Source organism: Mobula birostris, chromosome 22 (genome assembly GCF_030028105.1).
Source record: "Mobula birostris isolate sMobBir1 chromosome 22, sMobBir1.hap1, whole genome shotgun sequence".
In the NCBI taxonomy this organism is placed as follows: domain Eukaryota; kingdom Metazoa; phylum Chordata; class Chondrichthyes; order Myliobatiformes; family Myliobatidae; genus Mobula; species Mobula birostris.
This window is the reverse complement of record NC_092391.1, coordinates 3,129,043-3,152,003: the sequence shown is the minus strand read 5'-3', so window position 1 is coordinate 3,152,003 and position 22,961 is coordinate 3,129,043. Positions and strand designations below refer to the sequence as shown.

General features: G+C 40.7%; 1 protein-coding gene across 14 annotated transcripts in view; it reads right to left on the bottom strand.

The window, feature by feature from the left end:
• znf618 (zinc finger protein 618) overlaps positions 1 to 22,961 on the bottom strand; it is an 86,590-nt gene that overhangs the window by 22,803 nt on the left and 40,826 nt on the right. For 4 of the 14 annotated variants that reach the window (XM_072240245.1, XM_072240243.1, XM_072240242.1 and 1 more), the window contains 7 exons: positions 22,464 to 22,741; positions 13,933 to 14,019; positions 8,319 to 8,396; positions 6,234 to 6,275; positions 4,671 to 4,760; positions 2,327 to 2,407; positions 554 to 643 (listed from right to left, as the gene is read on the bottom strand). In XM_072240245.1, the coding sequence (XP_072096346.1) occupies positions 554 to 643; positions 2,327 to 2,407; positions 4,671 to 4,760; positions 6,234 to 6,275; positions 8,319 to 8,396; positions 13,933 to 14,019; positions 22,464 to 22,674 (679 nt within the window). In that variant the 5' untranslated portion in view covers positions 22,675 to 22,741. Of the gene's footprint in view, positions 1 to 553; positions 644 to 2,326; positions 2,408 to 4,670; positions 4,761 to 6,233; positions 6,276 to 8,318; positions 8,397 to 11,146; positions 11,300 to 13,928; positions 14,020 to 22,463; positions 22,742 to 22,961 lie in introns of those variants that run through there. The other 10 variants (XM_072240254.1, XM_072240253.1, XM_072240252.1 and 7 more) reach the window with 6 other exon arrangements.

Here is a 22,961-nt window from a genome sequence, read left to right as displayed (position 1 = left end):
CTCTGCCATCATCCCCATCAATATCCCCCTCCAATCCACCTGGGCAAATTCCTCTCTCCTGCCTCTAATTACACCATTGTGATACTAATATATGTGACTTGTGTTTCTCCCTCACAAATTGCAGTATGAGTTCAATCATACTATGACTATCAATGAACTAAAGGAACCACTCCTCCCCACCAACACCTCCAGATTAATGAAACTTAAATTTGCTAAAAATGAACCGGTTGCCTCCAGGTTCGAATGGCTCCACCAGAAACAGGATAACGCTGGCATTTCCAACTTTTTATTTCAGATTCAATTCCTGCCACAGTAACAAGTCTGTACATTCTCCCCATGATTCTGAGGCCCGGGTGCTCTGGTTTCCTCCCACAATCCAAAGACTGTTAGGGTTAGTGAGTTGTGGACATGCTAGGTTGGCGGCAGAAGAACGGCAGCAGATGCAGGCTACTCCAGCACATCTTCAGACCGCGCTGCTTGCTGACGTAAAATGACACTATTTCAAGTACATGTGACAAATAAAAGGTAACCAAATCTGATTTGGAATACATACCAGAGGATGCATGCAAAGCCACGTGTTCCTGATAAGGAGTGTAATATTTGTACCTCTTGCCACAGTATTCACAGATGTAGCTACCCGTCTCTGCAACAGCAAAAAATAATTAGCAAGTTCTCAGTTCCTGTACTTGAACATTTTGAAAATCAAATGATAAACTGTTTAGCCATATAATCAGACTTAAAATGATGCAGCAACTTCAGATGTTTTGCATATCAGCCAGGAAAAAAGAAAAGAAAATCGTGTTTTCCTTGGGAATGGAGGTAGCTTTGTAAAGATTTCTAGGCAGAATAGCAGTGCAATCACTGGATTTGAGTATGTTGGTCTCCAAAGGGGTTATTCCCTTAATGGGCGCCACAGGAAATAGTGATTAGTGAGATGCTATTACAGCCCAGGGCAATTTGGAGTTCAAACCCAGATTTCTCCAAGTCCTCACAATGGAATGCGTGAGTTTCCCCCAGGCGCCGGGTTTCCTTCCACAGTCCAAAGACTGGTCACTGTAAACTACCCCATGACTGGGTTAGCATTATACCGGGATTGTCAGTGCTTGCTGAGCATGAGCAGCAGGGTTATTCTACACTGTATCTCTGAATAAGCAATGCAGAACACCTGTGCGTGACCTTGTTTAACATGGGGAAGCTGGTGCACAGGCAGCCACCACATGGTCTTCGATAGATCAGGGTGAAGGTCCAGTGGCGTGGAATGCAAGGTGACCCGGGACTCTTTACTGCCACAGCCTTTCTCTGCCTTCAGGCCATTGCTCTGTGTCATCTTCCACCAGCTCCACCACTGAGGTCTTGGTTGGATCATTCCTTGTCTGAAATCTCTCCCTTGACCTTAGCACCATGAGAGACCCTACTAGGCGCTAAACTTCAGGCGGCATCACTCTTATAATACAAGGAAGTCACACGCCTTTCCACCATAAGGTGATGATCCTTGGAGAAATCCAGGCAGAATACGCTCCATCTACACCACCCTCTGCCTTCAATAGGCAAGCCAATTCTGAATGCACACAGCCAGGCTTCCCTGGATCCTAACGCCCCCTGACTTTTCAAATGAGATCCTGGTTAAAGCTACCAAACGTCGAACATTATCTTTCGCCTCTCTTTTGGCTAGATGGTTGGTGGCTCTTAGATGGAAAGATGCTGCCCCACCCACTCACACTCAATGGCTTAGTCATATTATGTCCTGTTTAGACCTTGAAAAGATTCGTTATTCACTAATTGGGACATAAAATAAAGTTTCATAAGGTGTGGGGACCTTTCCTTGAATATTTCCATAACTCTTCTTTAGGTTAAGTTTTTCCCTTTTTGTATGCGACAATCCCTTACTTTCAGCTTTTTTTTGTAAGTTACATGGTTTTCTGTTGTGAATTACATTATACTTTTTGGTAGTCAGCATTATACTTTCTTTTCTCCTGTATATATTTACAGTTCTCTGGGGTTGAATGCTCCGATTTTTTTTCTTTTACATGTAGAAATGGTTGGCCTGGGTTTTTTTCAGTGGGAGGTTGGGGTGGATACTAATTTTACATAATTCTATATCAGATCTGTTTGTTTTGCTCTGTATAAATCTCTATTTTGTTGTTGGGTTTTTTCTCTGTAGTTCTATTGTAGAAACGCGTTAAAAATTAATTAAAAAAACTACCAAATTATCCTGAACATCTGATTAACTGTACAAAATCTTAATACACTTGTAAAGTACTACATAGTGAAGCATATTGACACCCACCAAATCACATGCACTACCATGAAGTAAAAGAAATCGTACTTGATCCAGGGCTGCGGACAGTTTCTTCTACCTGTTCGGTTTTCACCTCTGCTGGTGCCTCAACTGCGTGATCGTATGGATCTATAATTAAAGAGATATACAAATTAGCTTTAATTAACAAATGTACAAGAAATATTTATGGTGTAGCTTCTCTACACAACATGAATTAGTTTAAAGTGGGCTTTGGATGTTACCCTTGGGACATGCCCTCCTGTATCAATAGGGATGCATTCACAACTAAACAGAGGAAATTACGGAGTCTTTAAAGAGACTGAACCCTCGCAAGGCAGAAGGTCCCGATGGAGTACTTGGTAAGGTTCTGAAAACCTGTGCCAACCAACTAGCGGAAATATTCAAGGACATTTTCAACCTCTCACTGCTACAGGTGGAAGTTCCCCCTTGCTTCAAAAAGGCAACAATCATACCAGTGCTCAAGAAAGATAATGTGGGCTGCCTTAATGACTATCGCCCTGCAGCACTCACATCGACAGTGATGAAATGCTTTGAGAGGTTGGTTATGACTAGACTGAACTCCTGCCTCAACAAGGACCTGGACCCACTGCAATTTGCCTATCGCCACAATAGGTCAACGGCAGACGCAATCTCAATGGCTCTCCACACGGCTTTAGACCACCTAGACAACACAAACACCTACGTCAGGATGTTGTTGATCGACTATAGTTCAGCATTAAAAACCATCATTCCCACAATCCTGATTGAGAAGTTGCAGAACCTGGGCCTCTGTACTTCCCTCTGCAATTGGATCCTTGACTTCCTAACCGGAAGACCAGTCCGTGCAGATTGGTGACAACATATCCTCCTTGCTGACAATCAAAACTGGCGCACCTCAGGGGTGTGTGTTTAGCCCACTGCTCTACTCTATATACACATGACTGTGTGGCTTGGCATAGCTCAAATACCATCTACAAATTTGCTGACGATACAACCGTTGTTGGTAGAATCTCAGGTGGTGACCAGAGGGCGTACAGGAGAGAGATATGCCAACAAGTGGAATGGTGTCGCAGTAACAACCTGGCACTCAATGTCAGTAAGACGAAAGAGCTGAGTGTGGACTTCAGGAAGGGTAAGACGAAGGAACACGTACCAATCCTCATAGAGGGATCCGAAGTGGAGAGAGTGAGCAGCTTCAAGTTCCTGGGTGTCAAGATCTCTGAGGATCTAGCCTGGTTCCAACATATCGATGTAGTTATAAAGAAGGCAAGGCAGCAACCATACTTTATTAGGAGTTTGAAGAGATTTGGCATGTCAACAAATACACTCAAAAACTTCTATAGTTGTACCGTGGAGAGCATTCTGACAGGCTGCATCACTGTCTGGTATGGAGGGGCTACTGTACGGACTGAAAGAAGCTGCAGAGGGTTGTAAATCTAGTCAGCTCCATCTTGGGTACGAGCCTACAAATTACCCAGGACATCTTTAGGGAGCAGTGTCTCAGAAAGGCAGCGTCCATTATTAAGGACCTCCAGCACCCAGGGAATGCCCTTTTCTCACTGTTAGCATCAGGTAGGAGGTACAGAAGCCTGAAGGCACACACTCAGCGATTCAGGAACAGCTTCTTCCCCTCTGCCATCCAATTCCTAAATGGACATTGAAGCTTTGGACATGACCTCACTTTTTTTAATATATAGTATCTCTGTTTTTGCACATTCTTTTAAATCTATTCAATATATGTAATTGATTTACTTGTTTATTTATGTTTTATTTATTATTTTTCCTCTCTGCTAGATTAGGTATTGCATTGAATTGCTGCTGCTAAGTGAACAAATCTCATGTCACATTCCAGTGATAATAAACCTGATTCTAGATTCTGAAATTGGAAAAGGAGCAACGGTTATTCCTCAGTCTCAGGAATGAAAGATTTCTGTGGTAACCCCATTACAAGTCTAGTTTAAACAGCCTGGATTAGCGATCTGAGGCTTTTCTCTTTGAAATGGAGGATGATGACAGGAGACTTGATAGAGGTATACAAGATAAAAGGCATAGATCAAGTGGACAGCCAGCACCTTTGTCCAAGACGTAATTAGTTAATGCGAGGACTTAATTTTAAGATGTTTGGAGGAAGGTATAGGGGAAATGGCAGAGGTAGATTTTTTTTTAAAAACGCCCTACCAGGGAGGTGATAGAGGCTGACACCTTAGGGACATTTAAGAAACTTAGATAGGCGCCTTAGACAAAATAGAAGGCAATGTGGGAGGGAAGGGCCTGTTGAATACTATTTTACGTTCTAAAAGTTTAGATGTGATTCACAGAACTGCTCCTGGATTTTTCCACCAATATGTCATTTGAAGTGTACAACAAATTTAAGCAATCTGCAAATACATACCATCGACTGCATGCAAATCCCGGTGTTCTTGGAAACAACTGTAATATTTATACTTCTTGCCACAAATGTCACACATATACCTAAAGTTCTCTGGAAATAAAAGGCAGAGGAAATTCAAGGTCAGTAAACCATTTGTATTCCCTTTTATTTTTATTTATTTAGCGATGCAGCACAGAACAACAAGCTCAATGGCCAACCCATTTAACCCTAGCCTAATCACAGGATAATTTATAATGACCAATTGACCTACAAACCAGTACGTCTTTAGAATGTAGGAGGAAACAGAGGCACCCAGAGAAATCCCACTCGCTCAGGGAAAGGACGTACAAACTTCATACAGACAATTATGGAACTGGACTCAGTCGCCGAGCTGTACGAGCATCGTGCTAACTGCTATGTTATCATGGCACCCCTCTCAAGCACAAACCACTGACAAGCTTAAGTCATTATTTCACACTGTACACTTCAATTTTCAAACTCCAAGTGCCTTTTCCCCCAGACCTCTCCACCCGTTTGTTCTTTGACATTTTGTGTAGGTGTTCAGAGCTGCCATCTTTGACAGCCTCTGATGAGGTTGAGTAGTTTCATATTCCTGGGTGTCAGCATCTCTGAAGATCTATCCTGGGCCCAACGTACTGATGCAATTACAAAGGCAGCACAACAGCGGATTATTATTGACTAGGACATATTTCATTAGAAGATCTGGTTGTCATCAAAGACACTTGCAAATTTCTACAGCTGTACCATGGAGTATTTTGACTGGTTGTATTACTGGATTGGAAAAAGCTGCAAAAAGTTGTAAACTCATGGGCACTAGCCTACCCAGCATTGAAGACATCTGCAAAAGGCAATGCCTCAAAAAGGAAGCATCCATCATTAAGGACCCCCATCACCCAGGACATGCCCTCTTTCCATTGCTATCATTAGGGAGGTGGGTACAGGAGCATGGAGACACTCAACGATTGCAGAAGAGCTTCTTCCCCTCTGCCATCAGATTTCTGAATTTCCTAATGATGCTTGTCACCATTTTGAGGCACTGCCTTTTGAAAGTATCCTTGATGCTTGGGAGGCTTGTGCCCATGATAGAGGTGGCTGAATTTACAACTTTCTGTGGCTTTCTTTACAACTGCATTAAAGCTATCTGCTTTATTCATGCAGATAAGAGAAACAGAGGGGAGGTATGGTACAGTAAAGATAAGGGGCAATGGGAGAGCCAGAATGGTATATGGAAAAAGGAAGGAGGGAGGAATAAATTACTGGTTGTTACAGAAATAAATATTCGTACCATCTAAGTAGAGGCTACCCGCACAGACTATGCTTTCAACCTGAGTTTGGCCTCATCAAGGCAGCAGAGGCAGCAATGGACCAACATGTCCAAATGGGAAGTCAAACTGAAATGAGTGGCCACCTTTTGTGGCAGACAGATTGCAGGAGTTCAAAGAAGCAAGATCCTTGTTCACTCTGTCCTTAGACTCATTACTGGCTCCTCTCACCTGCAAGCCACCATGCTCAAATGGTGATTACCAGGACAATTAAGAAAGGAAGATGAGGCAGATTACTCACTTGCCTGTGGAGAATTTTCAGCTGATGCAGAGGTTTCATTTTCTGTGAAAAGAAGTAAGTTGCTCATTAACTCAGAACAACCTGTAACATTGTATGCCCACTTACTTATAACACCAAACTGCATTTACAAAATGATGCAAAACCCTGCACAATCTGGGAATCTGTAATAAAGAGACAATGCTGGAAATGCTCAAGAGGCTAGGCAGATTTCTGGAGAGAGAATTAAGAGTCACTGTCTCAAGCTGATGACCTTTCCACAGAATTGGGGAATGTTAGAAATCCCGCATTGGGAGATACCAGGAGAGATTGATTGACCCAGGAATTATGGATGAAGCCTACTAAAGGCCAGTGAATAACAAAAGCTGTGCTTGGGGAGATGCGAATATGAAGGTGTTAAGTGAACTCTGAAATTAAGCATCATTAATGTACCTTGTGCTATTCACTAACTTCTTCCAACTTCCTTCAGCTAACACCACTGCTATTTGCTCTGTATGGAGAGGCCATTGCACAGGATCAGAAAAGGCTGCAGAGAATTGCAAACTCTACCAGCTCCATCATGGGCATTAGCCTCCCCAACACAGAGGATACCTGCAAAAGGCAGCATCCATCATTAAGGACCTCCACCAACCAGGACATGCCGACCTCATTATTACCATCGAGGAAGTGGTACAGGAGCCTGAAGAGAGACACTCAACGTTCAGGACAGCCTCTTCACCTCTGCCCTCAGATTTCTGAATTGACAATGAACCCATGAATGCTACCTTATTCTTTTTTTTTGCACTACTTATTTAATTATATTTGTTGCTGTAATTTAGTTTTTTTAAACTGAGGAATTGCAAAGTACTGCTATCAGAAAACATATTTCATGCATGGTGTTGATATTAAACCTCATCCTGTTCCACTTTTTCCTGATATCCACTAACTTGTACCCTCTCTCCCCTCTTTTACCACTTTACAATTTTACTCTCAACTTTTCCCAGCTACATAAAAACAGAATAGGAAGTAGACATGTCTTCTCATGTACATCATGATTTACCTCTATACCATAAAGTGTGATTTGCTCCACTGCTCTTTAAGATTGATCTGACCTTTGTTGCTGCGCTGACCAATGTCCCTTAATTTCTCTAATTTCCAAAAAAAAATCTATTGATCTGTTTCAATGGCAATAAATGAGCTGACGCAGTCCTGATGAGTAGACAATTCCAAAGATTCATCCTCACAAAGAAATTCTCATGGCAGTCTAAAGTAGCTGGCTCCATACTCCTCAGTTGGGAAAAGCATAGTACATAGATTATGCACGCATCAATGAATTCCTTGCCATTCTTGTAAACTCTGGGGAATATAGGCCCAGTCCACCCACTCCCCCTCCCATACAGAACACCCACCATGTCATGAATTGGTCTTGTGAACCTTTATTGCACTTCCTTAATGGCAACAAAGCTAAAACTTCAGGGTGTAGCCTCATCTAGGTCCCATGTAGTTGCAGTAAGACGTCTTTACATCTGTACTCCAGCGTGCTTCCAATCACCAACCTGCAACACTAAATCTAACTCTCTCCACAGATGTTGCCTGACCCTGTTTTTATTCAGATGATATCATACTTGCTATATAACATCTACTTAAACACCAGAGATTCACAGTCATTATAGTTTTGTATCATGCCATTTTGATGAAATCAGAAGTACACCATTACTCCTGATGAAGGGTCTCAGCCAGTAACATTGACTCTTCACTCCCCTCCATAGATGCTACCCGACCTGCTGAGTTCCTCCAGCATTTTGTGTGTTGCTCAAGATTTCCAGCATCTGCAGAATCCTGTTTACTATTACTGCAGTTAACCCTTTGAGTACTAGAGGAGCAGATTAGCTCCAAAAATAACAAGCTTTCAACTTTTAAAATTTTATTCAAGAAACACTGCAAATGAAGAAATGCTGTCAAATTCCAGAGATGATTCTAATTCTACCTTAGTACACTTAGGATTTGAAGGTAGTTTTGGAGGTGTTAGATGTATGCATAAGTTGTAAAAAGGGAAGTCGCTACTCAAAGGGTTAAGCCAATAATTGCATTGAAAACAAAAGCGTGTACCTAGGTGTGCTCTCACATGTGCCCGGAAGCAGCTGTAGTACTTGTATTTCTTTCCACAGGCACCACATATATAGGCCCCTGAAACAAAGAAGGAGTCAGACTATAGACAGGGGCTTTTTCACTGCTCAGATTCAGTATCTCACATTGAGGAAGGAATACCCGCCACTAATTTCTCAACAAACATTAAGTTTATCTTAAACTATGTATGCTAGTCTCTTGTTAGACTACCCACGATTTTCCCTCGCCTAGTATACACAAGCTCAATGTAATGGAGAGAGTCCAAAGATTAAATGCCAGAGCAGCGAGGACAGCAAGTGGTGCAGTAACAATATGTGACAATGCAGTAGAAATGAACAGGCAACTTACTGGCAGCAGCTAGTGAGAAGCAACTTCTCCCCAACCCCTCAACCATCAGGCTCCTGAACCAGAGGGGATAACTTCACTCAACTGCACTCACCTCAACACTGAACAGTTCCCACAACTATGGACTCACTTTCAAGGACTCTTCTCAGGTTCTCGATCTTTATTGCTTATTCATTATATTTTTTATATGCAGAGTTTGTCTTTTGAACATTGGTTGCTTGTCCATCTTGCTATGTGTATTCTTTCATTCATTCTATGGTGTTTATTTATATTTGCTGTGAATGCCCGCAAGAAAATTAACCTCAGGGTTATAAATGCTGACATGCATGTAGAGTACTTCAATAATAAATTTACTTTAAACTTTTCTATTACTTTAAATCATTCTCAATTCAGAGAGACTGCTACAGATTATTTGACTTTGCTTTATATGCATGGTTCTGTCACTCAGGTTGTAAGTCAATTAAAACTTAACAGCATCAAATCAAAACATGGTGGCCTAGCTAAAACTGGTGAAAATTAACAAAAAAAAAACCACCAGGAAAAACCTGAAAGTCACCAAAAAGCAGCACAGATAATGCTGAAAACAGACTGGATCCATTCTGAAGCTGAACTGGAAAACATGCTGAACTGGAAAACATGCCCATTAGAAGCAGAGCAAAGAGTTGACCGGCTGAGGTGATGGGAGCTTCTCATAGACATGGCATCTGCTACAGGTAATGCAATGGCATGCAATAAGGAATTCATGGCACAAGAAATGCAAATGCAAAAAGCTGAAGCACTGCATCACATGGTAGAAAAAACTGGCAAAATGACAGAAGCAGACAGCTCATAGCAGCAATGCAATCTGAGTGTTAATCATCCCCCAGGCCTGTCAAACTATTCCCACCACAGAATCAGGAATAACTAGTGCCTGGATTTATTAAAGTGAACACTCCCTGGGTTTGCACTGGGCTCCCAACATACAAGTCTGTAACATTAATTTGAACAAGGAGTTCAATCAACAGGTGAGAGAGAAATTAAGGTGCCATCTGCAAAATGGTTACCTAATGGTCAGTTATTCCATAGTGCACAGTTACCCAGGACGGAGAAGGTAATTCCTCTACTGGCCCAGTGTGCTGACTGCACCGCATTGCAGGATCATTGAAGGCTGGGCAACATGGCCTCTCAATTCTGCACTGCATGTGTATGCATCCTGCTGTAAGACTGCTCCTCAGTTTGACATACCTTACCTTGATTTATCTAATAATCATAAAACATGTGAGCAGAATTAGGCCATTTGGCCCATTGAGTCTGCACCACCATTCCATCATGGCTGATTTATTATCCCTCTCAGCCCCATTCTCCTGCTTTCTCCCTGTAACCTCTGACACCCACACTAATCAAGAACATATCAACCTCCGCTTTAAATATACCCAACAACTTGGCTGCAACATAATCACCACCCTTTGGCTAAAGAAATCCTCCACATCTCTGTTCTACAGCAACACACTTCTATTGCAAGGTTGTGCCCCCCGTCCTAGACTCTGCCACTATTGGAAGCATTCACTCCAAGCCACTCAACAAGATCTCCTCATTCTTCTAACTCCAGCAACAACAGGCTCAGAGCCAAACTCTAAACCATAATGTACATCATAAGCATATGTCTATGCATTTTTCTTGCAATCTTTCTTCTCTCATCCCCACTGCCTCAATCCCTCAATCTCCCAAAATCATCCTGATATAATTCTATTTTCTAACCCTGGCTTTTGTTTCCAATGTTGTTTTGCCCTGAACTGCAGATCCCTTGTGCTGTAATTTATTGTACCAGTGCCACACTTCAAACACACTGACCAGTGTTAACAAGTACAAAAATCACAATATGGCAATTTGAACCCACTCCTAAATACCACAGTCACATCTCTGCTTCTCCTGACATTAAATTCTACAATGATACTTGATGGATGAATCAAACAAAGCAACTTCGCTCATGGTTACCCTTTCAAAAAAAAACGATATATTTAATCTTTGAGGAATATACCAGCATTTCTGCATCAAATAAAAATACAATTCTTTGTTCAGATATATTTAAGTTTCTTTCTAATGATAATTTGTCAGAAATGATAAAATTCGATGTGATTTTACAGTTTTGGACAGTCAGTACTCAGAGGGTTAACTATCCATGGTCATACCATGACCAAATTCTTTCAGACCTAAATAACCAACAATTATCAACTACAAAGTTATTAACACCAAAATCCTGATCAAAACACCGACAGTAAGATTGTTCAAAACATATTTGCTTTATTTCATATTAAAAAGTCGCTGACATTTTGATGTTACTTGGTGCTGAGAATATTACCTTTGTAACAAACAGAATGCAGCTGAAACAATATTTCAAAACTGAAGGTATTTTTGAAGGAATCTAGGACCTGAAAATTGCTTTCTTCTACACATGGTTTAGAAAAAACTATTTATGAAAGACTTACCACATCACTTCCGGTAAAGGGACTTCAGTCTAGGAACAGATCAATCCATACCTGCATTCTATTCCCATGGAGTCTTGGCTTTGAATAGGATGACAGAGCAGTATACTTTTCCACAATCTCTATATTAATTATGTTCTATACTGGTGAACAGATCTGTGATATGAGGAAAGTAATTGTTTTCTTTTCAAGGTTTATAATTCAGTTGTAGAAGGTATACAAATCCGCTGCTAGAACGGGAGTTGAATAAATTCATGCTGTATATGGTGGGTTTTAAATTCTAACGAACCACAGAAAATACTGATTAAATACCCTGAGCTCCCTTCATCCAACATCGATAGACAGAAACACACAAAATGGACAAATCATTAGAAGCAACAGTACTACCTCATTTCCAGTTCCCCACTCCAGATTAAGCCCTACCTAGATGAACATTGCTTATTCAATATGCAGTGATGGATCATAGATATTGTAGGCTTGCAACAGTTCAGATATTTGTTAAAAAATACCGACTGTCAGGCAGGCTTCAGTACTGCTAGGTAGGTTCAAAATTATTCAAACAGGATTGAGCATGCCCCAGCTAAACAGACTGCACTTCCAACTGCTGTGATGCTCAATTGAATAAGCCAGCTGATCTTCAAAATTCATTACATGTCTGCACACATCTACACCCCTTTCTCAAAAAAGAAAAATTGTTAATAATTTGCTGATCAGGGTCCTGACTAAGGAGCAGTCTTAATAACTGCAAACCTCTGTCTTACAGGTGGATGGATCACCAAAGATTTCCAGTATAGTACTTCACTGTAATACAACTGATGCCGTAGTATGGCAAACACTTCATGTCTAGATTGATTATCTAATTAATTCAAGAACCAGAAGGCTATTGCAAACACAAAATGAGTGCTAACCAAACAGTATAAATCTTATTAACAGGATAATTACCGAACACTTTAGTGCTCAATGTATTGCTTTACAGCCTTCAGAGGAATTAACATCAGATTGAATAAAATCTTTTAAAGATTTGTAAACTGGACACAAAATTATATGGAAAAAATGTTAATTTGTTATGATGCTAACACCAAATGCTCCAACATCTCATGTCCCCACTGCACCTATACCATTTGAACCTAACATTACAAAATTTAGTGCAGAATTTTCCTTTCATAGAACTTGTTAACGGATGAGTAAAAAAATCAAAACAGCTAGTTCAGGACATGGAAAACTGCACTTACACAAGTTAAGTGATAACTGGATATTTAAAACACAGTAAGGTCGGGCAGGGTCAACACAAAATTATCAAGGGACATTTTGTTTGGTAAATACTAGCTTTCTGAGAGTAATGAACAGCATTAAACATGAGATTGGGAGCAATGTACAGGTATGGGGTGAGTATTAGTTCACGAACAGAAAACAATGAGAAAAACTGCCATCCTGGAGTGCGGAGATTGTAATGAATGTGACCCCATCTACAAGGAACGCTGCTGCAGGAAAGCAACATCCGAAGACCACCCCATGCTCTCATCTCACTGCTGCCGTCGAGGTACAGCAGTTTCAAGCCCACACCACCAGTTTGAGGAAGTTATTACCCCTCTTGAACCAGAGTGGATTACTTCAATACTGAACTGATTCCACAACCTATGGACTCACTTTTAAGGATTACAACTTAAACTCCCAATTTTTTTTTGTCTATTTGCAGTTTGTTGTCTTTTGCACATTAGTTGTTTGTCTACCTGTTGTATGTGGTTTCTCATTCACCCTAGTGTTTCTATTTACTGCAATACCCACAAGAATATGGACCTCAAAGTAATATATAGTGACATATATACTTGGATAACAAACCTACTTTGAACTTCAAAGATTACAATCTACAGTACATTAATGCTTGGATGAGAGGATCAAGTGTAATCTCATAAATTTGCTGATGGTACAGAAGTTGAGTGTCAGTGTGGGCTATGAGAAGGATGCAGATGGAACAGAGTGCAAAACATTGCTTTGGAAAGATACAAAGAGACTGAAAGCCCCCTGTATTCAGAGAGACTGGATGCCCTTGTACACCTCACTGTACATGGGTACAGCTAACAATGTGAAAGGCAAATGAGATCTCACCCTCCCCCTGTAAAAGGATTTGAGTACAAAGCAAAGGCACCTTTCTGAAAATAATTAGGGTCATGCTAAGTCTCTAACTGGAATTCAATATACAGGTCTGGTCTCCATAACCAAACAAAGGGTGTGCTTGCTTAAGGAGGAACAAAGGAAGTTCACCAGGTTTGATTTTATTTTTATTTTAGAGATACAACACTGTAACAGTTCCTTCTGGCCCAACAAGCACACACTGCCCAATTACACCCAAGTGATTGACTACTGACCCGTACGTCTTTGGAACGTGGGGGAAAAAACCGGAGCACCCAGCGGAAATCTGAGCAGTCATGGGGAGAATGCACAAGCTCCTTACAGACAGTGACAGGAAATGAATCTGGGTCACTGGTGCTTTAATAGCATGCTAACCACTGAACTATGCTGCTCCATTCCTAAAATGTTTAACAGACTGGCCTTATAGAAACCTACATATTCTTATGGCCTTCACAATGATCAGAGTCAAACAGGAGGTCAACCATTCAGGATTGAATGAAAGAAATTACCAAAGCCAGTAAAATTTTGGAAGTATCTAGCCACGATGGTTGTCATCGAGTTTAGAGATTTTTGGACTTTAACAGTGACATTTGTTGCATATTATAGGTACCAATCTGCTTCCTTGCAGCATGCTGATAAACTTAATTACTCTTACTCACTGAGTGAGGCCTGTTGCTGTGGCTTCCACTCCATGCTTTCCTCCTGGTCATTCATTTGGTTTGATTTCCCAGGGTTTTCAACAAGATCTGATGGAAGGAATGAAGAAATCAGTATCCACAACATCCAAAGACTGCAGAAAGGCCACAGCCAACCCTCATCTGGTACATTTTAAGTAACTCAAACAGAACATCGGCTGGGATGAATGATGAATGCCATCCTTAAAGAGTGGATATAGTGAATTCTTCCAGAAATGAAAAAGGTAAACGCACAAGGTGCATTTGATAGCTCTGGGCCTGTATTCACTGGAGTTTAGAAGAATGGGGGGGGGGGGGCACGCAAAATCTCATTGAAACCTCTCAAATATTGAAAGGCCTAGATAAGAGGATGTGGAGAGGAGGTTTCCTAAAGTGGGGGGGGGGGGGGGTCCAGGACCAGGTAGCACAGCCTTGGAATAGAGAAACACATAAGGAATTTCTTAGCCAGTGGGTGGTGAATCTGTGGAATTCACTGCTACACATGGCTGTGGAGGACGTCAATGGGTATATTTAAAGATGAAGCTGATAGGTTCTTAATTAGTAAGGATGTCAAGGGTTACGAGAAGGCGGCAAAAGAATGGGGTTGAATGGACAAATTCTGCTCCTATGTCTTATGGTAGCTCAAGTTGATCCAAGGACAAAATTTCATTCCAACGAAAAATTCTCCACAACCTGCTAAGACAGGTTTGACAGAAAACGTGATTTTTGTCTTGCAGTTGTGTTTATACTTCAAAAATCACAAAATTTAATTATCTTTACAAGACAGGTTAATACATCCAGATTTATTTATTACATGTACACCAAAACAGTGAAATGTCATTTGCATAACACCCAACACACTTGAGTGTGTGCTGGGGATACCCCGCAAGTGTTGCCACACATTCTGGCATCAGCATAGCATGCTCACGATGCTCTCAAACTAGAATGGAGAGAGCAGGCGTAAAAATGGGGAATCAGGAGCCAGTGAAAAAAGTTAAACATTAGGTTGGAAAGGCTCTAGGTTCTTCCCCTCACTCCTACCAGTTTCTGAACTTCTGCTCATGTGGTCACTACTTTATGCCTATTCTTAAGCAGGACATTATCCTGGCTGAGTAACAGACAAAATGGTATGAGCTAAAAACAGTTCATTCAGACTCTTCACAACAGCGCAAATGGGGTCATATTGGATTTATCTTTCCTTTTACACCTTTCATGAATATTATTTCTTTCACTTTGTTGATGACAGTGAGCACAATTATCCTGCTCTGCCATTTCTGAGCACCTGCTGAAGTATTTCTTAAAGGCCAGGGCTGCCTCAGAAAGGAACTTACATTGATACAATTTTTAGTGCCCAAGGATAACTACAGTGAGATGTGCTAGGTTTCAGGCCACACAGAAACCACTTCTCATACCGTACCCAAGTACTTGTATTTTCATAATAAATTTACTTTGAATTTTGAAATTATCAAGAGCTATTCTGAAATAATTTAAACCAGACATTTCTTCATGATACACAAACTAATCAACCAGGACAAAAAAAGCTGTTTTTAACAACTATATTGGGATTTTACCACTTTCAACTCATGGAACAATAATGTTTAATAAACTGAGAAAACAATGACATCTGGGGATTATTCAGATTCAGGTGTCCCCTGTGAGTAGCGTGTTAGTGCTGGAATTAATCAGGCAATAGTGACAAATCACTACTAATAAGCTTCACGCTGTCGATGCAGCCAGGAGTTTCCCATCTGTTGAGACACTGATCTCAGTGTGGTTGTTCTTAGAACAATATAAAAATCCCAGTGGCAATGGGCTTAATTCCAACATAGACAGTCCCAAGTCTGGCTGCAACAGGAGGAAGGCTGGACACGGGGCAAGCAATCCCATCCCATCCCATAAAAACAAACCCAGGGCTACAGGATCACCAACAGAAGCTCCAAAGACACAAGGAAGGGAAGGATCTTCAAAAAGGGACTATACCTGGGGACCATGTGAAAGACTAACTCAGGACAGAGACACAGGAGAGCTGTTGTCAGCAGCCCATGCTGCAGCAAGGGTGATGACTGTAAGCAGCAGCAGCAACTGGCCCACTCAGCTAATATCAACACTGCTTGCAGTTCTGACACCAACTCAGATCAACAAGATTACCAAATCCACCACAGAAGAATAGTCTGGTTCCAATCCTATAGAACACAAAACAGCACAGCTCAGGAATAGACCCTTCATCCCATGAAGTTGTGCTCAACTAATTAAATGCCTAACTAGACTAATCTCTTCTGTCTACCTCTCCTGATATCTTGAATCCAGGCAGCATCCTGGTGAACCTCTTCTGCACCCTCTCCAAAGCCTTCACATCTTTCCTGTAGAGAAATACAATACTCCAGATGTGGCCAAATCAGAGTTTCATAAAGCTGAACCATTACTTTTCGATCTCAGTGTCTCAACTAATAAAATCAAGCATGCTATACAACTTCTTAACCACCCTCATCAACCTCTGTAGCCACTTCTCTGGAGTAAAGGACTTGGGCTGCAGGATCCCTCTGTATCACGGTTAAGGGTCCTGCCAACAAGATACATGAACTTGGAGTTAGTTTAAATCCCCAAGAGATTGTTCTGTGGAGGACTGTTGAGAGTGGACAGCAAGCAGCAGGCTCTCAACGCTGTGAATTAATAGCCAGAATCAGTCTAGTGTGTGAACTCATTGACAGAATCTTCAACACAAACAGAGACTATGGGAAAGATGGTCACATTAACTCGAGTTGCAGAAAAAGGATCTTGTGCTGAAGTGATGAAGATGGCGGAGTTTGACATCGAAATGCCAGTTATAATTGATACCTGTATTTAGCTGGAAGCCTGAGAAGAGTTTATTTGTTAAGTTGTAGAAATTAGCTACCTGGATCTAATGTGAGTTCTTGTAGTTTGCAGCTGCTTTCTGGTATTTTCAGTTAATACTCATTTTTGCAAATTAATGTGGACTCCCATTTCCTTCCATATTTCTTTTTAAATGAATATTGTTTTGAGTAAAATTTCCAGCCACTGCATATTAAAAAGACATCAATTTAGCTTCTTGATGCTTTTCGACCATTAGTGTACTTACACATTAGAACAGTTAGAAATAAGATTAGTGTGCCTGCAACCTTTAAAAGCATGCAAGTGCACAATCATGCAATAAAACATAAGGGACTCCATTTCTCAGCTTTCACTATAAATTATATTTCATCTGAATTCTGCCAATTCCAACATGCTAGCAAAATCCCGCCATGACTCGCTGCGAACGGAGAAGGGTTGGGCATAGGACTAGCAATCCCGTTCTGTAAAAACCCAAAGCACAAACAGAACTTCCAAAGATTTCATCCCTGGGAGAGGAAGGAAACATCAAGACGAGTTGCTGTCAGACCCTATGCCTCAGTAGGGGAGATGGACTTAAGAATATGCTAGCAAAATGTTAGTCTTAACAATATTTCCTTATTTCAGGGTAACATTTTGGATTAACACTGCCTTATGCCACAAAATCTCAAAAACTACCAATGTCTGCAATATAGTTTGGCCTTTTCAGTGGCGACAATAGAAGGAAGCTTCAGTTTCACAAAGGCCAGTTATCAGATTTGTTTATCAATTGCCACATATCTGTCTTATGTCACCTTCATAACTTGTACATGTAGTCCTTAAAATGTTGCTATGTCCTTTGCTTCACCCAGCAGCCGCCAAGAATGTCACTAACCAGAGCTCAAAGCAACTAGTTACACCCAGAATGAACACAATTTCAGAATTATTTCAATCGTCTTTGGTAGGTACAGTATTCAAGTAGCAAGCAGGATATGTGAAAGAAAAAAATTGTGTAAAAAATGTATACCTTACACTTAAACAAGTTCAAATGATAGAACAAATGTATTTATGCAAAAATCATTACAATGAGAGGAAACAAAATTTTAAAGTACAAAACTTAAAGCCACTATTAAGCAGAATTATACACGTTGAACTAAATGCTTGGACACATAAAATGAGAATTTTGCTTTGGAGACTTCAGTCAAAGATGTTAAGAAAACTATGAACTGTTCCTAAGCCAACTGGCTGCTTTTCTCTTTAGTGAGAAGCTTAAAAAGATTAATGTCCATTTCTGCTGTTGATAGCTTCAGGCTATTTTTGTAAGTTTTTTTAAAAATACGTCTTAGATTTTAATTATGTAATAATTAAATAAAAATGAAGACATCTACCTTACCTTAAGGATTCCGAATCGCTAATTCAGATTTGGTACAGCTAATATGTAGATACAGATTTAGAAATTAATTTATTTGGAGGTACAGCACAGAACAGCCCTTTAGGCCAATGAGCAGCACCACCCAGCAACCCACCTATTTAACCCCAGCTTAATCACAGGACAATTTACAATGACAGTTAACCTACTAACCAGTCACCTTTGGACTGTGGGGCAAAACTCATGTGGTCACAGGGAGGAACGTACAAGCTCTTTAGAGGATGTTGAAAATGAACTCCATATTGCCTGGAGCTGTAACAGCATCATGCTAACCGTTACACCACTGTATATTCACTAATTTTGAGCTCTAAATTCCCACCAATACTTTGCATCACCATTTTAAGCAAGACTAAAGTAGCAGTCGATCACCTAGCTAGCAAAACGGCTTTGTGAGAATTCCCTGCTAGGACAGCAAGAGGTTTCTTCTATATATAAACAGTGTCACAGAAAAGCTTTTGTGTAGACTGTGGTAAGGCAAAGGTTAAAGACAACAAACAGGCAAGGATGACTGTGGCAATACGTCAAACCCAGACAAAAGAGACCTTACATTAGGGGGTGCCGGAGACAGACAAGATAGGAATAAAAGAATGTGAAATACACCCAACCAAGGCTACTTCCACACTAGACCGGATAATTTTGAAAACACCGGTTCTGCGTAAAAACCACAGGTGTCCACACTAGGTGTTTTTGAAAATACCTCTGTCCACATTAAAACGGATATTTGGGCGAATCTCCTCCTAATGGGCATGCGCAGGACACACAGAAAACAAGCGAAGAGGAAACGGTATACTTGGTGCGCGTTTGTCCAGTTACAGACTAGAAAAACTTCAAAGGAAATTGCCAAACGATAGACTTGGTGCGCATTTGTCCAGAAACATTTCCTACAGCCATAGTCTCTTCACCGATGAAAGGGACGACAGCTACAACTAAATGCAATAAGGCTTGTTACTGGGCAAAAGTGAAATTTGCTGTTACCTCATTTGTTTGCCTTTACTTTTGCCATGTCTTTGTGTATTATTTTGCTGTATTTAACATGTGCAATGAAACGAGTTACTGGGCAAAAGTGACTATTGCATCTATTGAATGTTTGCACAGGCAATACATTAATAAAGCACCTTGTTAAATGTATAAAACATGTCTGCATCAGTGTTATCTTGTATTTCCATACAATGTTACATTAGGCTGTTACACATCTATTGTCAGATATTGTTGTGGTGTTGGAGGTTGTGTTCAAGAAAACAATGAAATGCCACACTGCCACCACCATTTGTTCCGCCACGTCATGAGAGCGGTTTTAAAAACAGCTGGTTACCCCGTACACACTATGCCAGATATTAGGTGTTTTCATATTTATTCACTCTGGAGAGTGTTTCTGAAAAGCTCTGTTTTCGGGGGGAGGAAAACGCTGCTTCAATGTGGACGGAGGGTCAAAACGAAGAGAAAAAGCTTTGGGTACGGATTTATCTGGTCTAGTGTGGACGTAGCCCAAGATACAATTGTCTTTACTAACTTCATTGGTTATCTGCTTGAAGTTTTGATGAACTTTTAATACCTTTATTGTGTACGGCAAATGATCTTGCAAGTATCTGCAACAGATAATCCAATTCTGTATAAAATTGCTATTTTCTGTCCTGGTTTCAGAACAGTGTTGGTGACAGAAGCCATACTGTTCTTTTTGTACATAAGTAAACAAAGCAGGGGTTCCTAATTTTTTTAATGCTATGAACTAATACCATTAAGCAAGGAATCCTCGACCCCAGGTTGGGAACCGCTGAAATAATGAACAGTAAGAGTGCGTGTTCTGGGCCCAGTTATTTTTATCATCATATTTTATTATTGGCAACAACACCTTTTCCATTGAAACAGCTTGGCTTTTGAGGATATCAGAACATTCAGAAAACTTCGTTGGATGGCAGAAGAAATAACAGGTACATTCCACATTGTTGGCCCTGCCACCAGGAGTAGCTGTCATGCCTCAGAAATAGGAAGGTCCAAGTTTACTCTGAGCACCAAGAATTAGGCTAGTTCATGAGCATATTGAGAAATATGCAGAAGGTATTTAGTTGTGATGTTAATACCTGGTCCTCTCTTACTCATTCTGGAGGATGCAAAAGCCCTATTAGCACAAGCAGTCATCCAGTATCCTGGCCAATACTTACCTCCTACTATTCTACAATCACAAACAGGCAGCATGATAGCTCTTACGCCAGCAACTCTGCTTCAATTCCGGCAGCATCAGGAAGGAGTTTGTACGTTCATGTGATCGTGTGACTTTCCTTTGGGTGCTCTGGTTTCCTCACGCATTCCAAAGATGAAATGGATTAGTAGGTTAAATGGTCACATGGGTGCAACTGGGCAGCGTGGACTCGTTGGACCAGAAGGGCCACTTACTGTGCTGCATCTCTAAATAAATATGGCTCTCAGTGGGAGCTTGCTGGATGCAAATTGGCTGGTATATTTCCCACATACAAAAGTCTACCATTAACTGAAGTGCATCTTGAGATATTCTTGTGATGAAATCCCCGAAAGAAATGATACTGAGCCCAGAGGAGGTAATGACTTAATCAAAGAGAATTGTACAAGATCACATGAGAGCAACAGCTTGAAATAAGTTTACAAAAAACAACAAAATCATGCAACTGCAGGCCAGCTGGCACAGTTAGCTGGAGGTTTAAATTACTGACATGCTAAGGTGAGAAAATAAACTTCACAAAATGCCAGAGGAAGCAAGAAGCACTTTGCAGAAAATAACATCAGCCACGTGTTATTCATGCTCACATTATTATTTCTATACTATTTACAGTTTATTGGTTTTTTTTTTGCACACTGGCTGTTTGCCTGCCCTGTTGGGTGCGGTCTTTCATCGATTCTATTGTGTTTCTTGTATTTACTGCGAATGCCCATCAGAAAATGAATCTCAGGGTGGTATATGGTGACATGTACCTTGACAACTTTGAGCAAGGTTAGCTCTTGCAATTTTGCTGCAACCTCATTGAGCAACAATATCTGCTGGGGAGAATCAGCAGGTCAAGCAGATCAGAATCAGGTTTACTAAGACTGGCATATGTCATGAAATTTGTTATTTTACAGCAGCAGTACAATACATAATAAAAACTACAAATATATACAAATATAGTGAAAAGAGAGGGGTTTATTGTCCATTCAGAAATCTAATGACAGAAGGGGGGTACAGAGACCCAGGATTTGGAGCTTATTGATTAGAACTGAGAGTATGACTGTGTTGAACACTGAGCTGAAATCAACAGCTTAACTATTACTATTTTTATTACAATAGCATTACTATTGTCCAGGTGATCCAAGGCAGAGTAGACAGTGGCAATAAGCAAATTGCCGCGGGTCCAGATCATTGCTTAGGCAGGAGTTGATTCTAGCCATAACCAACCTCTCAAAGCACTTCATCACAATAGATGAGAGTGCCACTGGGTGACAGTCGCTGAGTAGGTCACCCTGCTCATCTTGGGCATTGGCATGGTCATCACCCTTTTGAAGCAGGTGGGAACCTCCAACTACTGCAAAGATTGAAGATGTCCTTGAACAGGCCCCATTGATTGGCACAGGTTTTTATGTCCTACCAGGTACAACACTGGGGCTTGTCATCTTGCAAGGGTTCACCCTCTTGAAAGATGTTCTAATGTCAGTCTCTGAGACAGACCATGGCGTCATCACATGCTGTTTTAGTTTCCATTTCAAAGTGTGAAAGGTAAGAAATTGTTGATCCTTCAGGTGAAAACCCTGAGAGGAATGGAACTATCAATATTTCAGGTCGAAATGCTGCATCAGAAATGTAAAGTTTAACTGAAAGCTCAGAGCCTTTCCTCCCTTGGATGCTGCCTGACCTGCCAAGTTCCTCCAGTCTTGTTTGATCAAGATTCTAACATCTCAGTCTCATGTCTCTATTATATTGCTGACTTGCTTTTGATTCAATGAACTGAAATGGTATTGCCAAATCCCAAAGCTCTATATCTTATAACTGGCTAAATTATACACTCCAAACATTTATTACGGCTTCATTAGAGTTTCTCCAGTTTTATTGGTCTTCCGCTGGCAAATATGCTTGTGGACGTCAAAGCTCAAATGTTTCTCGATATCTGCCCTGTCTCTCAAGGCATTCTCTGGAATGCTTTGGAATAATTTGCTAGCTTAAAACAAAAAAGGTATTCATCCCAAATGATCTTTGGCATTAGAGGAAGCAGGCACAACACATATAGATATACAGAGAGACTTGCATGTTAATATTTACCACTGTTTTGACTATTGGGTTGATTCTGCTCAGAACAGCGTTGAGCCCCATCCTCACCAATCACAACACAGATCTCCGCTACCTCACGTGCGTTTTCATTAACGTTATTGTTGCTCTTGTGATCTTTGGATTCATCTTGCCACAACTCAGTATTCACTCCAATCTCATCATCTCTTTTCTCAGTCTTTATTGTTGCTTCAAGGGAACTCATTGTGTTGGCTTGATCCAGCACTTTTGGCCAGAATCAGATGGAGTCACTGCAACAATCCTTTCACACTCTGTCAGGGGAGAAATATACATTAATGTCTGTATTTGCTTCCCTAGCTAATTTTATACTTTAGTGATCAATATACAAAATAAACAACCACAATTTTTAAATTCTGTTCAAACCTCTGTAATGTTTAGTTTGGTTATGAAGCCATCAATTTCTAATTAGTTTATTTTTCACTTGACTATAGTGCACTCCAGTTTGCTTGACTTTTATTATGTGCCAATAAT